This window comes from Artemia franciscana, chromosome 4, assembly GCF_032884065.1.
Source record: "Artemia franciscana chromosome 4, ASM3288406v1, whole genome shotgun sequence".
In the NCBI taxonomy this organism is placed as follows: Eukaryota; Metazoa; Arthropoda; class Branchiopoda; order Anostraca; family Artemiidae; genus Artemia; species Artemia franciscana.
The window spans coordinates 16,481,682-16,498,630 of NC_088866.1; the positions used below are offsets into that span (position 1 = coordinate 16,481,682).

General features: G+C 33.3%; 2 protein-coding genes and 1 long non-coding RNA gene across 3 annotated transcripts in view; 1 reads left to right on the forward strand and 2 right to left on the reverse strand.

Annotated features, from left to right (window-relative positions):
• LOC136026070 (uncharacterized) overlaps positions 1–7,539 on the reverse strand; it is an 83,522-nt gene extending 75,983 nt beyond the window's left edge. Inside the window, exon 1 of the mRNA XM_065702266.1 lies at positions 7,440–7,539. The gene's annotated coding sequence lies outside the window, so the exon portion shown is untranslated. The remainder of the gene's footprint in view (positions 1–7,439) is intronic.
• LOC136026064 (sodium- and chloride-dependent GABA transporter 1-like) overlaps positions 1–16,949 on the reverse strand; it is an 88,672-nt gene that overhangs the window by 57,863 nt on the left and 13,860 nt on the right. The window contains exon 2 of the mRNA XM_065702256.1: positions 3,074–3,208. Coding sequence (XP_065558328.1) covers positions 3,074–3,208 — 135 coding nt within the window. The remainder of the gene's footprint in view (positions 1–3,073; positions 3,209–16,949) is intronic.
• LOC136026071 (uncharacterized) overlaps positions 384–16,949 on the forward strand; it is a 51,623-nt gene continuing 35,057 nt past the window's right edge. Inside the window, exons 1-2 of the long non-coding RNA XR_010617195.1 lie at positions 384–1,995; positions 3,026–3,284. This is a non-coding gene — a long non-coding RNA (uncharacterized LOC136026071). The remainder of the gene's footprint in view (positions 1,996–3,025; positions 3,285–16,949) is intronic.

Consider the following 16,949-nt stretch of genomic DNA (forward strand, 5'->3'; position numbering starts at 1 on the left):
TCCTGGACTTAGATTATGCTGATGATTTAAGCATATTAGATGAAAGTGTGAGCAAATTGAATGAATTTTTAGAGGTTTTGCGAGTTCAGGGTGCTAGAATAGGCTTGAAAATTAATATGAAGTAGACTAAGTCACTAAGGCTAGGAATAAGTGAAGATGAAAAGATGACGTTGGGTAACGAAAAGATTGATCAGGTTGGCAGCTTCAGTTACCTTGGTAGTATTATATATATATATTTAGTATTATATATATAGTATATATATATATATATATATATATATATATATATATATATATATATATATATATATATATATATTATAATGTTATTTGTCCTAACATTTACCCTTAGCTAAACGTTAAGACAAAGAGAGATGGGGCGCCAGAGTTCCTCTCTATATTTCGTGTATTAACATATAATAATTTCTAACAGTTTTTCGTTTTAATGTCGCTCTTTGCTTTAATGATCATTTGAAAAACAGGCTTTTTGTCGTGTTACAACAGCTTATTTTTTGTCGTGTAAGAACAGCTTATTTTTAATTAAATTTTACAAAATCCCTTTTCAGGCGAAAGAGCGTGGGTCAAAAATAACTATTTGTCACGAGAAACAATAAACTAACGAATTTGGCTAATCATGATCAAAAATAAATTAAAAAGAGCCTTGTATTAAATATACTAAGCTAAAATAAAAATAGTCTTGAGAGTTCAATAGAAGTTACCCTTTACATTTAATAGAATTGCCGATGAAAACATTAGAGGACTAAATAGTTAGAAACTCACCAGACACCCATAGGCATTTACTAAAAAATTTATATTTACACATAAAAAAAAATACTATGACACGAACAGATTAAATTTAAGCTGTATGTAAAAAAAGAAAAGTAAAAAAGAAAAATTAAGACAACTTAATAAATTATATGTGAAAGTCGATCTAAGAAGCAGAAGAACTAAAACGAAGACAATAGAAATATTCATCGGGGAAAAAAAAAATCAAAATTGAAAAATTAACCATAAATTAATTCCAAAGTTAAGAAATGAATAAGATGAAAAATGATTAAAAAATATAAAACAATGAAATGTGCTAAAATAGCAATACGTATATAAAAAGATTAAGCCTCATTGACGTGGAGTTTTGAATGCTGCCTTTTACATAAAACAAAAGTGACTTTTCAGTTGAAGAAAAAAATTGTTCTAAGACAAAAACAGTGAGCGCAAAAGTTTGTTTTTTCAAACGTTGCATCAAATAGCTGCAACGATATGTTAAGTCAATAAAAATATTTGTGTTCTATATTTCTTCTGCATTGAAGGACATACGCTCAGCACTGACAAACCACTTCTGTTGTCGTCTACGAGCGTCTTACGGATTACTTGTTGCCAATAAGTATTGTTGCAACCGTCCTCTCCTTGCCTGGATATACAATGCTTTTACTATTCCCCATCTGCTTGCTTTGGCTCCCTTCTGGAAAATATTCACAGCTACCGAAAAGAAAGCTATTTGTAGCGTATTCTACAGATATGCCAAGTTTCTCCTGCGTCTCCCTCTGTGGCGCAGCAATGGTGACATCTGCATGAGAAGGGTCACCAACCCTTCCATGGCCATAGAGAGAAGAATCTCCAAATTCAGTGCCAATGTTTTAAGAACAATGTTTTCAGACTAATTTTATTTTATGATGTTTGTAGTTGAAGTGTATTTAAATTTTTAATTTTTTTCTCTCTTTTCTTTTTTATACTCTGTCTTTTCCGTTTTTGACGGGGAATAAATTAACAGTAATAATAGTATAAAACCCGTTACTAAAAGGCCTCTAAGGCTAGCTGCCAAAATATCATGATTAGCTTTGAAAGCGTGTATTTAATTATTTTATTTCGTTTGAATGAGTTTATCATCTCACATCATTTTATTTATCAGTCCTGGTTGAACTTGGTTGAAGTATTGATGCTAGACTGTTTTAAAAGTTTTTTGAAAAATATTTTTAGTTTGAAACTTTAGATTTTAATGTAAGTTTCAATTTTTCTTTTGGGTTTTTTCTGTAGCATTGGTGATTTCTTTTTTCATTATAACCAAATAATGCCTGTAGCTTGATTGGGATACCGCGAATTATTCGATACAACCGTCAAAAAATAATTTTAGTTCAAAATAACAAAATAAAATAAAAATAAAGAATAATAATCAAAAACTAATTTTAGAATCTTAATGAATATCACATCATCAGATTCAACGTATTAGAAAACTATACTGTAATGGTTTCAAGCTTCTATGTGCAAAAATGTGAGATTTTGTATGTTTTGCCAGAAAAAAAAATCACGGATGCGTTTCTTTTTTTTCCAGGGGTGATTGTATCGACCCAGTGGTCCTAGAATATCATGAGAGGACTCATTCGAACGGAAATTGCAAGTTATACTGCCCTTTTTAAGTGATCAAAAGGATTGGAGGGAAACTGGGCCCCTCCCCCGCTCCTTTTTACCCAAAGTCGTCCAATCAAAATTTCGAAAAAGCCATTTTGCTCATCATAGTTGAAAGGCCCAATAACTATGCCTTTGGATATAACATAGCCCCCCCCCCAAATCTCCAGGGAAAGGTCTTTAAGTAATAAAATTTGCCCACTTTTACACATAGTATTTGTTACTGTGAAGTATGTATACATTACCGAGAGGGGGGGTGAATTTTGCTAGGAGTTTCTGCACAGGGGGAATTATCTATGGGGAGGGAAAATTCCAGGGCTTGAACTTGTCATGGGAAATCATCCACTGGGAGAACTCACCGGAATTTCTATACATTAAATGTCTTGCTTTCTCTTTTCCATCTCAATTTTACGCGTGGAGTTGTAAAGGGTAATTTTCGAAGGTAAAGTATTACTGGGATTAAATTTTCTAGAGGATATGTCCGTGGGGAGGGGATTTCTCCGTGGAAATGGGGCCAGATTTCATGGCATTACTTAAAAACGATCATGAATAAAGAAGTTTTTGTCCAAAAATACTTTCAACGTTTTAATTTGTGGATCTAGTGAACATAAATATTTATTTCCAGATTGTGGGTATTCGTAATTAACTTGCATACCTGACAACTAAAAATTACCTTGGAACATTGGAGCTATGGTACCAACAAATGTCATACCACCAGAACCTAGGTACTGTCCAGTAGCAACTTCTTGAAAAAAGATGGGTATACCACATAATACCATTGCAATGAAGTAGGGTATCAAAAATGCACCTAAAATATGGAGACAATTAGCAACATTAATTGGCACTCTACCCCAGCCTTTTGTTTGCGATCCTGCAATAGCCTGGTAAGTTGACTGTCCCATTAAATAGCGTACCTTCTTAAATTAGACCAACTCTGCGGAAAACTCTAATTTTTGGCAATTTTGTTCCTGTTTATTCTCTACTTTTCGTCTAGCATTTTAATACAAGTTGCGCGTAAGTCGTTACGCGCCATATTAGTTACGCGCCATTGTAGTTGTGTCCCTGTGTTCCATCTGTGAATATAGATAGATTTATATATGTGTTTCAAACTACGTAAAAATTGCGAATATACAACATTCTTGGCTTTCCCATTGTCTGTGCATATACAAAGCCGTATGTACTAGTAATGACGTCATATGCAAACGCTCTTTTTACAAACAAACAAACATGCATACACACAACTCGTTTTTATATAGATAGATAGATAGATAGATACAATACAAATTAACTGCGTAAAACTTGCGAATATACAACATTCTTCGCTGTCCAATTGTCGCTGCATATAAATAGATTGTCAGGTTTACCGACCCTCGAACATGCAACGTACAATTGTCCATGGGAAAAACAATCAGTATTAAGATCTATACCACATTTTTCTAATGATTGACCTAGAGCTTTGTTAATGGTGATTGCAAATGCTAATCGAATTGGGAATTGCAATCTTTTAAATTGAAAAGGCAGATCCGTTGGAATCATGGGAATGCGAGGAATAAGAACAGCCTGACCCTCAAAAGGCCCTGTCAAGATTGTGGCCTCTATTAGGTTTTCCATTGTTTTTTTTTTTTTTTTACGGCAAGTCGCGTGCCATTGCAAAGCTTTGGTGGGTTGATAAATGTTTGACCAGAGTCATCGTTTTGCAATCGGACACGCATATTTGTAGTTAATTTTAATGTTTTTACGTGTGCCCATAAATTAGAATTTTTCAGGCAAGCATTCATTTCGTCTGCAGGAGTTGATCTAGGTATTATAGGTAATGTTTGCCTGAAATCTCCCGCAAGCAATATTAATGTGCTGCCAAAGGGTTTCGACTTCCCTCGCAAATCTTTCAAGCATTGATCCAGAGCCTCGAGCGATTTTTTGTGTGCCATTGTGCACTCATCTTAAATAATAAGTTTGTATTGCTGCAATACTTTACCCATCCCAGATGATTTGGAAATATTGCACGTGGGAGTTTCTGTAGAATGCAAATTCAGAGGCAATTTCAAAGCGGAATGAGCAGTTCTTCCACCAGGCAGCAATGTTGCGGCTATTCCGGACGACGCAATTGCCAACGCTATATCATTTTTTGATCGAATTGATGCCAGAATCAGTTTTATCACAAACGTTTTACCAGTACCTCCTGGCGCATCCAAAAAGAAAATTTCTCCAACGTTGTTATCGAAACAATGCATTATCGTATCATAAATGTCTTTTTGTTCCGACGTTAACTTGGAAATGTTATTTTGTACATACGACAATAGATCACTCGTACTGTAACTTTGTTCACGATCCAATTCTACACATGTCGAAACACCAGCGATACGGTTAGGTGAAGGCATTCCCAAATCCTGAAGAGGTTTGTTTGCCATTCGTACGCACAAATCTTCTATAATAACTAAAGTGTAGTTATAAATTTCTGATGTAAAATCAAAAATCATATCTGACGTCTCTAACTGTTTTCGATGGAGTATATCTTCGGACATTTTTGACTTATATTTTTCCCATAACTCTGTAGGAGCTGATGGAGAGCAAGTTGTTAAAATGATGCCAAACAATGCACGAATTTGACTTGGGGTTTACGTTTTGCACGCGTCATTGATGCAGTTATCCCAGTGTTGGTCATTCTCCAATAAATTCAGAGCTTGGCATGCACTACGGTAAGTGTCATGTATAGTACCGTTTACAGTTCTCAAATACTCAAAGGATGTCGGACCGGGTACATTCACCAAAAGCAGGCGTAGAAAGAAGCATTCATGTTGATTGGGGTGAACAGTGTAGAGTCTTCCTATCGTGGTATCTTTGAAGATGGTAGGTTGGCCGTCGACTGACTTACCCTGTTTTCGACGTTCAAATACTTTAATTTTAGTATTCCACGTGTAATACGAAGGCACTTCAGTATACAGCAGTTTTTTTTTTGCAAAAGAATTATTTTTGCAAAGCGAAAAGAAAGCGGTTAACTTTGTATCCGGTGGATTCAGGGCTCTTTGTTGCACGTTGGTTTCCGAGAAATAAACACGTTGACCATTCTTTAAATGTACCGCTAAGTGAACAACAGCTGGACTACGTTCATGTATTGGAAATGAAATAATTTGCCAAACAGCTTCATTACTGCTTATGTATCTTCCAGCCTGATATTGTACGATTTCGTCGATATCTTTGATTTCGGGCTGCAGGCCAAAAACTGCCATGTCACTGCCATTGTTGACGTATTTACATATGTATTTGATTGCCTTTACGGAGTTACAGTATTCAACGTTTATGTGTGCATTCAATGTTTTTGATAATAATGGGGAATATGGAACAACCCACTGGTTATCTACTTCGATGGTGGTACCGTTACGCTTCTTTATTATTGCTGTTTTACCGCCATCTTCAGTAGATCTTCTTCTATATTGTGGGTAACCATCATTGCCAGTAATTGTGAATTGTGTTGGATACTAAAAGTCGAGGATATTGCTTTGTGCACCTTCCTTTGGCCATGCATGGTGAATTTTCGTTCAGTACACCGCAAGGTCCATGTATCATATTTTTTACAATAATATCATGTAACCCCTTATCGACATTTTCATCAGGTATTTCAGCAGAAATCACATCATCAATTTCGTTCGAAGTAATTTTTTTATGTAGCCAGATTAGTATATGTGCGTGTGGCAAACCTCGTTTTTGCCATTCCACTGAGTACATCCAGCATCGCACTGACCCAAACACTTCAAGTTTTACTATGTAGTGTATCAGTGATTTCAACTTTTGCCGGAAGACACGGGCCGTAATGTCATGTCTATGAACCGCCGATTGTCCTTGAAGTAAAAGCTGCAGTATCTCGTCCCAAGATTGATTACATGTAAATGTAATAAATAAATCTGGACGACCATAGAGACGAACATACGCAACAGCATCTTGAGCATATTCATGCATATGACGGGGACTACCAGCATATGACGAAGGTAAAATTGTTAATCTTCCAACGTTTGTGGTATTACCGTCATTTATAACTGCATCTCGCAAATGAATGTATTGTTCAGAGCGGAACTTGGTCTGATTCAGGCGGATATATAGCAAATGTTCTGATTGAATTTTAGCATACATATCAACGACGAATTGGTGAAACAATTCACGGCATTTTAAAATATAATTTTCTTCATCCTGCCGAATCATTAGTCTATAGGAATAATAATGCATGGCACTGCATTTCTTATTCATTTCTTTGTTATTGGCGTGATTCATCAGTTTAATATTAAAGTGATAGCCGTCGGCTCCATCCCAAAAAATGATAGGATATTGTAGGGCATCGTAGCATCGATGAGTTTCAGCAATTCTTAACAACTGAGCGTTTCGCTTATGAAGAATAATATCTCGAGGTTAAAACTGATCACCGACCATTACGATTGCCACTTCGTCGATAGTTGGAGCATTGTATCTATGCACATGTTGGCCAGGAGGCGTTTTGTCAGCGGAAATAACAATTTTATGCGTATCAGTAGGCATCAAATCGATGGCTGTTTTGAACAGACGCACTAAATTATTATTTTCGTGGAAAAGATGTTGCAATTGGGAAACGATTGTCCTTTCAACGTTGGGAGAAATTTCGCAACGTGCATTCAATTCAGAATTTCTATCACTGATGAAGTACAATTGTAAAAATTTATGATTCTCGCCTGAGAATGGTAGAAGGGACCCTGCTCTATGATAAATTTGCCCTTTTACTTTGAAAGTAGACATAAATTGAGCTGGATTTTCGATTTGGGCTCCAAACGACGTCATTTGGAAACATGAGTTATATTTTCTGATTTGTGACAAAAAACGCTTAGATTCTGACGTAGTTTCAGTAAGGAAAGTCTTCAATGGCTCTGGTGGTGCAGCCAATAGAGGAAGTTTAACTTTTCCTGAGGCGCAACACATTCCCATTGTTTCACCATTGAATTTCAAGGCCTTGCAATAGGGACAAATTTTAGACATAGTCCCGATTTGAACTCAAGCTATAATCATCGACTGGGCTGTACCTGAATGCCAGGCGATAACTTTCAGGTTGCTCTGATTCCTCGGCACGCTTTCTTTTCTTACTTTCTCTATGAGCAGCAAGCCTGATTTCTTGCTGTTCTTGTGATTCCTCGGCACGCCTTCTTTTTTCACTTTCTCTTTTAGCAGCAAGTCTGGTTTCATGGTGCTCTGGTAGTTCCTCCGCACGCCTTCTTTTTTCACTTCTCTTTTAGCAGCAAGTCTGCTTTCGCGTTGCTCTGGTAGTTCCTCGGCACGCTTTCTGTTCTTTCTTTCTCTATCAGCCTCAAGCCTGTTTCCTTGCTGTTCTTTTGATTCTTCGGCACGCTTTCTTTTCTGACTTTCTCTATCAGCAGCAAGTTTTTTGGCATAGACTCTTTGAGCATCTTCCTAGGCTGTTGCCATTGTAAGTTCATCAGTCATTTTGAAGTTAAACATTAATAGATTTCTACGTGAATGCATGCCTTAAATATCTTTAATGACGTCACCGTCATAACAAAAATGACGACAACTAACTTCATGACGTCAGTCAACACACAAACATGACGTCACCTGACAGACACATCCACAGACAGCTTATTTTTATATATATAGATATATATATATATATATATATATATATATATATATATATATATATATATATATATATATATATATATATATATATATATATATATTATATATATATATATATATATATATATATATATATATTTAACTACGTAAAACTTGCGAATATACAACATTCTTGGCTGTCCCAATGTTTGTGCATATAAATAGATTGTCAGGTTTATCGACTCTTGAACATGCAACATATAATTGTCCATGGGAAAAACAATCTGTATTCAGATCTATACCTCATTATTCTAATGATTGCCCTTGAGCTTTGTTGATGGTGATTGCTAATCGAACATTTCCTGTATCCCTGTCGTCATTTATATATCCCCCTGTGCCCCCCGGCGTCCCCGTTGTTGTTTCCCTGTGTCCCGGTCGTCATTTGTGTCCCGGTGTCCCAGTCTGTAATTTCTCTTTGAGTGTCCCGGTCGTCATTTTTGTCCCGGTCGTCATTTGTGTTCTGGTGTCCCGGTCTGTAATTTCTCTTTGAGTGTCCTGGTCGTCATTTATATTCCCTGTGTCCCGGTCGTCATTTGTATCCCGGTGCTTTGTTGATGGTGATTGCTAATCGAACATTCCTTGTGTCCCGGTCGCTTTCTCTTTGAGTGTCCCGGTCGTCATTTATAATTCTCTTTGAGTGTCCTGGTCGTCATTTATATTCCCTGTGTCCCGGTCGTCATTGGTCCCGGTACTTTGTTGATGGTGATTGCTAATCGAACATTCCTTGTGTCCCGGTCGCTTTCGCTTTGAGTGTCCCGGTCGTCATTTATATTCCCTATGTCCCGGTGTCCCGGTCGTCATTTGTGTCCCGATGTCCCGATCTGTAATTTCGTCAGTCGACAAACATGACGTCAGTCGACACACAAACATGACGTCACTCGACAGACACACAGACAACTTATTTTTATATATGTAGATACTAGCTGATGGGGTGGCACTTCGCGCCACCCCAACACCTAGTTGGTGGGGGCGCTTAGCACCCCCCAAGCCCCCTCGTGCGTATAAGTCGTTACGCACCATTGTAGTTGGGTCCCTGTGTCCCACCTGTGAATATAGAAAGATACATATATATATATATATATATATATATATATATATATATATATATATATATATATATATATATATATATATATATGTATATATATATATATATATATATATATGTATATATATATATATATATATATATGTATATATATATATATATATATATATATATATAGATATAGATATATGTTTTTAACTACGTAAAAACTTGTTAATATACAACATTCTTCGATGTCCCATTGTCTGTGCATATAAATAGATTGTCAGGTTTACCGACTCTTGAACATGCAACATAAAATTGTCCATGGGAAAAACAATCCGTATTCAGATCTATACCTGATTATTCTAATAATTGCCCTTGAGCTTTGTTGATGGTGATTGCTAATCGAACATTCCCTGTGTCTCCGTCGTCATTTATATATCCCCCTGTGCCCCCGTCTTCCCTTTTGTAGTTGTGTCCCTGTTTCCCGGTCGTCATTTATATTCTCAGTATCCCTGTCGTCATTTGTGTCCCAGTGTCCCAGTCTGTAATTTCTCTTTGAGCGTCCCAGTCGTCATTTATATTCCCTGTGTCCCGGTGTCCCGGTCGTCATTTGTGTCCCGGTGTCCCGGTCTGTAATTTATCTTTGAGTGTCCCGGTCGTCATTTATATCTCCCGGTCGTTATTTGTGTCCCAGTGTCCCAGTCTGTAATTTCTATTTGAGTTTCCCAGTCGTCATTTATATTCCCTGTGTCTCGGTTTTTAGTTTTCTTTTTCTCCTTTATTTTTCTGTTTTTTTCCTTTTTTTAGTTTTTTTTTCTTTTTCAGTTTTTAGTTTTTTTAGTTTTTTTTATTAGTTCTTGTTTTTTTTCTTTTTTGTTTTTTTGTAGTTTTACCTTTTTTATTTTTTTTTATTTTTTTTATTTTTTTTGTTTTTAGTTTTTTACCTTTTTTTAGTTCTTTAGCTTTTTTAGTTTTTTTAGTATTTTCTTTTTAGTTTTTTTTTGTAGTTTTTACCTTTTTTAGTTTTTTTCTTCTTTTGTATTAATGCTAAAGCCAAGGTTCGAACCTGGAACCTCTCGGACCTGGAACATAACGCTTTACCAACTCAGCTACTTCGGCTTGAATACATTCGTTTTTGAATTTGTATATGATGTGTCCTGGTCGTCATTTGTGTCCCGGTGTCCCGGTCTGTAAATAAACTTAAAACATATTGTTCTGATATTAAAAAATTTTCGAATTTTAATCCATATTGGAGTGTTTATAATTCACTGCAGGTGATAGATTCTTTAACAATGGTTTCAGCTAAAAGAATTGAGTCTTTCGATTTTGCGACAATGTATACTAATTTATCACTTAATGTAGTGTTTGATAATTTAAAAACTGTTATCAAGAAATCTTTCCTCTTATCTAGTTAAAGGTTCTTAAAAATAGACATTTATAATAAAAAAGCTATATGGACAAATTGCTTTAATACTACAGTTAACTTGAGATGTTACAGCTTGGATATGATTTTTGAGTTATTGGAATTTGTTTTATACAATACTTATATAAGATTTGGGGGTGATTTGGCCAAGCAAATTGTGGGAATTCCCATGTGGGGGGGGGAATGCCAGCCCATTTATATCTGACTTGTTTTTAAGTCAACTAGAATATAAATATATGATGGATAAGAATAATCCAATTAATTTAAAACATGCTTTGTCAAATAATAAAAGATATTTAGATGATATTTTGGTCTTAAATTGTAAGGATTTCATTGATATTTCTAAAAATATATATCCATCAGAGCTTATTCTTGAGCCTAGTCATGGCGCAGGTCATGAAGATCATTTCTTAGATTTAAATATTAATATTTGTGATAATAATAAATTATGTTTTAAAATGTATAATAAAATGGATGATTTTGATTTTGAAGTGATTAGTTTCCCATTCCCTGAAAGTAATATACACTCAAATATCACATATTCAGCGTTTTTCTCACAGTTACTTCGTTATGCAAGGATTTGTAGTAATTATATTGATTTTAAAAATAGATGTAAAATCTTAAGCCAAAAATTGATATCAAGAGGTTTTTCTGCAAATAAATTAACTTGGCAATTTAAAAAATTTAGTTTTCATTATAACGGACTTTTAAATAAATATCAAAAGAATTATCTAGAAATACTTAAAGAAATTTTCAACTAATTTCGGAGGTTCGAGAAATGTTGTCGAAGCGCCATTTATTTTGAATTTTGTTTCTAACTGAGCGGATTTTCTTAAAAATTAGCCACATGGTAAAGATGAATTCTATAATTGTTTAGTTCATTCAGGTTTTTTGCAATGTGTTAATATTTGTGATTTGGTAAAATTTATAATATTTAGTTTACCTACTGTTGCTAAAGGGAGGGATATATTAACAGGATAAGCTTGTTTTGGTTTTACTTGGTTGTTTTACATTTGCTGTTTTTTTTTTCTTTCATAGGCATATATTTTGGGGGTGATACCTGACGCGGGGATGCCATGGATATTCTGTGCTAGCCACAACACTGTGCTGGGTAGAGAACTTAGAGTGGCGAAACCCTATATAGGCCAGTGTATTCTCCTGATGAGCCCTTATGTTGGGTGTTGCCTCTGAATTATTTGTCTATATTATTTTTTCTATTGTTTGGTAAATGACGACTTATACTTATTGACGACATGACTGCCTGTCCATGGATTATTCTTTATGGTTGATTGTGTGTGGCTATGCTGTTTGACCTATGTGATTGTATGGATGAGTAGGGTTAAGGCCTCATTCAAGTGCTGGTCTATATTAATCACTAATTTAGGAAAACAGTCTTCCTTTTCTCCTTCTGTCTCTCTTTTTTTTTTTTTTTGTGTTTGTGCTGTTGCATTGGTGATTTCTCTTTTCATGATATATATATATATATATATATATATATATATATATATATATATATATATATATATATATATATATATATATATATATATATCATGAAAAGAGAAATCACCAATGCTATAGCACAAACACAAAAAAAAAAAGAGAGAGAGACAGAAGGAGAAAAGGAAGACTGTTTTCCTAAATTAGTGATTTAGACTAATTTATGCAAGGACAAATCCTTGCATAACGAAGTAACTGTGAGAAAAACGCAGAATATGTGATATTTGAGTGTATATTACTTTCAGGGAATGGGAAACTAATCACTTCAAAATCAAAATCATCCGTTTTATTATACATTTTAAAACTTAATTTATTATTATCACAAATATTAACATTTAAATCTAAGAAATGATCTTCATGACCAGCGCCATGAGTAGTTTCAAGAGTAAGCTCTGATGGATATATATTTTTAGAAATATCGATGAAATCCTTACAATTGACCAAAATATCATCTAAATATCTTTTATTATTTGACAAAACATGTTTTAAATTATTTGGATTATTCTTATCCATCATATATTTATATTCTAGTTGACTTAAAAACAAGTCAGCTATAAATGGGCTGGCATTCCCCCCCCCCCATGGGAATATATATAGGTTGATTTTTTCCGTCTGATTGCTTTAAATTCATGTCCTTGATTGGCCCTACGGAGATGCTGTTCAGAAAGTATGAAAGAAGGAAACATAATTACCGTTCGTATATATACCGTTCGTATATATATATATATATATATATATATATATATATATATATATATATATATATATATATATATATATATATATATATATATATATATATATATATATATGTATATATATATATATATATACTGCATGCTGAAACTTTGATTTTTTTCCCATCTGATTGCTTTAAATCCATGTCCTTGATTGCCCCTACGGAGATACTGTTCAGGAAGTATGGAAGAAGGAAAAATATATATATATAAAATATATATATATATATATATATATATATATATATATATATATATATATATATATATATATATATATATATAATATATATATTATATATATATATATATATATATATGTATATTATATATATATATATATATATATATATATATATATATATATATATATATATATATATATATATATATATATATATATATATATATATATATATATATATATATATATATATATATATATATATATATATATATATATATATATATATATATATATATATATATATATATATATATATATATATATATATATATATATACTGTGTGCTAAAACTTTGATTTTTTCCATCTGATTGCTTTAAATCCATGTCCTTGATTGCCCCTACGGAGATGCTGTTCAGAAAGTATGGAAGAAGGAAAAATAATTACCGTTCGTATATATATATATATATATATATATATATATATATATATATATATATATATATATATATATATATATATATATATATATATATATATATATATATATATATATATATATATATATATATATATATATATATATATATATAAAGATACGAATGGTAATATTTTTCCCTCTTCCATACTTTCCGTACAGCATCTCCGTAGGGCAACCTATTTTCAAACATTTTCATGTGCTTCAAACAACGTATTGTTCGATGACAGTTTCAATATTTAGCCATCATTTTTGCGAGTAATATTTGTCGATGAGCAAAAAATATAAAAAGAAAAAACTATAAGCTTTTAAGAATGACGGTCTGCTCCCCGTTGGTCTCAGCCACTTATTCTTTGAAAATAACTTAAAAAATATGTAGCCTTCTTTCTTTCACTCGCATTTTCTAGGTTTTCTTTTATTTTCGGTATCCATTTTAAGCTTCTTCACATACCTTAAAATAGACATAGACATAGACATATTTATTTACATACTCGAAATAGCACTAAGAAGCACTAAAACGGAGCTGTTTACATGGTACATAAAAATTGCAAAAACACAGATTATAATTACTTTAAGCTGTTAAAAAGACCCGTGAAAAATGAAACAAATGAAGGCTGATACCGCGTTGTGCGACAATAAACTGGTTCCAACGTGTTCTGCCTTCTGGTGAGTGTGTTCGGAGATGCATTCGGGGGAGAATAAACCTCTGTTTTGAGCTTCTTAGAATTAGTTGTTCGAATTTGATTACAAGATTGTGGCAGTGGTTGTGGAGTGAATCAAGTTTAAGAATTTCAGGGATTTTTTCGTAGGAAGTATAACTTTCTCACTTCACAATCTTACAAGCTCGTATTTGAATACCCTTAATATTTTGGCTTAGCCCGGGCTTTAACCTATATAAATTCAAATTTAAAATTTATTTAAATGTTGATCTTCTATCCGTTGATTTTGATTACTTTTCTCTCGCATTGTTTGAAATTAATTCAATATTTTGCCATAGTTTTAGCTATAACAACTTGCATAGTTTTTTTTTTAAAAACAGTTTTATAGTTTTTTTTTGAAAATTTGTCATTGTAATACAAACAAATAAAATAAATTTTCCAGCATTTATTAAAATGTTTGTCTGCTTCCCATTAATCTCGATCAATTTTTTTTCAAAAAAATAATTTAAACTCCATTAAATATTTGTTTTTGATATGTATTCTCTGTATGGTGTTTCTGCTTTTAGTATGTATGTTCAAACCTCTTTACAGGCTTCAAAAAACTTAGTGTTTGATGACAGTTTAAATATTTATTGTTTAGGAATCATGGCCTTAGGTTTTCCTTAAAAGTTTCCAGAAATTTTGGTCTGCTATCCGTTGGTCTCCACCACTTATATATAAATATTATATAATGTATTATTCTTGTAGCTTGGGTATCCTGTAGCTTGGGTATCTTGGGTATAAAGTATTATTATTTTTGTAGCTTGGGTATACTGTTTAGAATCTCTTCAAGTGCTCCAAGACAATGCACTATCTGTCGTCACTTTGTATATTTGGCTGTAATTACGCTCTCAATAACTTTTCACTAAATTTTCTGACGTTTACTAAGCAAATGGTCTTTTACGTCATTTCGTCATCATCAAGAGTCGTTGAGGTCATGACAAGATTTTAGCATAATGGGCGAAAAATCTGTCTAGGCCATTATAAACACAAATTAAAAAGTCTGTTTAAAAAATACCTACGATGCATGGCTGAGTTATTAATATTTGTAATTTTCTCCGTTTTAGGCATTTATTATTTTATTTTAGCAGTAGTAAACCAAGTGACTTCATTTTTTGTTAAGTGTGTTACTTTAGTTAGTTTCGAGTGTGATAAGTGTGTTAGTTTGAGCGTGAAAATGAAATCTGAATATTTGAATTGATTAATTCTAAACTTTCAATGCCATACAGCTGAATATCTTAGAAAATTTAAAACAGATTTACAATTCAAATCTGCTGAAATAGCACTTTATATTCAGTTATAAATTTTTTGGTAGTACCATGTGCCAAATTTCAGAGAAAGAAATAATTTCAATATCAGAAAAATATAAGCAAAAAGATAGGGTGTTAAATAGCCTACGAAGGCGAAGTTTCCTTTGAAGTTGTAGCTGTCTTTGAATATTAGCAGATGGTCAATGTTTGAATTTTTAGAAACGAAAAGTGTTGTCAAATTACACTAATTAGTTTTCCTTATTTGCTCTAACAGTTCAACGTAACAGCACTGATAGAAATGTGGCACTTTTCTAAAAGCTTTTTCTGTGGCACTGTCCTAAAAGCTTTATAATTTTCAAACAACCGAATGAAAATCTTAGAAAATCGAGGTTTTAAGGTATGAATAGATAGAGAGAGAGAGAGAGAGAGAGAGAGAGAGAGAGAGAGAGAGAGAGAGAGAGAGAGAGAGAGAGAGAGAGGAGAGAGAGGAGAGAGAGAGAGATAGGTTTATTTAAACAACATCGTAGCTAACAGCTAATTTGCGTTGCTTCACTATGCTAAATAACACACTAACACAAAAAAAAAAGAAAAAAGAAAATATCACTCGGCTTTGTTTAGCAAATCCGTAAAAAAAGGTACAAATGAATTTGCGTGGCGGTTCGTGCGTGAAGCTACTGGAACCAGTTTATTTTGGTGACGTGTACGGTTGTTGGGCGGTGCAGTAGGTGGTAAGTGCAGTAATAGATCTAATATAAGTCCCAGGGGAAAAATATTTTGTTTCGATTTCCTTGGTACTGTTAAAGATAATTCCAAGCATTATGCAGTGCGTTCAAAACCAAGGTGCGCATATAAAACAAGTGAAAATATTTTAATCTACATACAACAATCAAAATTTAAGGTATTTTTCGTTATTAAAAATATCTTGCTTACGGGTCTTTATGCGGTCTTGGGTTCTTATCCAATCCCACCTCCCTTGAAATTTGCTATTACTTCAAGAAAACAACTATTTGTCCTCATGAAAATTGTTCAATCCACCAATAAAAGACATGAAAGCAACAGTTAAGTTTACAATCTAACTACATTCCTGATTTCTTGTTTTGTATATCAAAGACTTGAAAACCCGTTATGGTGTCAATTCAGGGTAGCAAGGAGGGGAGTGTATTTTTCAAGATTTAGGGGGCAATTGTGTCGTTTTTTTTTTATTTCGTATTGAGAATACCTGAAATAGATATTTTCAGTGAAACTACCAAAATTTTTCGTTTTACAAAATATAAGGGGGGGGGGGCTGGAAATAACCCTATACCCAACAAAAAGATACCACTTTACAGGTCACTAATACAAGTGTAAAGTCACACTTTTCTAAGAAAAGGATAAATAACCAGCGCCATCTAACATTACCAACTACAAATTTATTTCATAATCCATAATCACAATCATTCATTAAGTAACAATATGAAATCGTACTCGTAAATCGTCATTATCTTCTAGCACCTAATCTATGTTAAATTAACATTAATCTATTCAAAGTCATTTTGATCATTTTTCAAACGGAAACAAGTAACCGCATAATTACTTGGGAAGAGATTATTTGA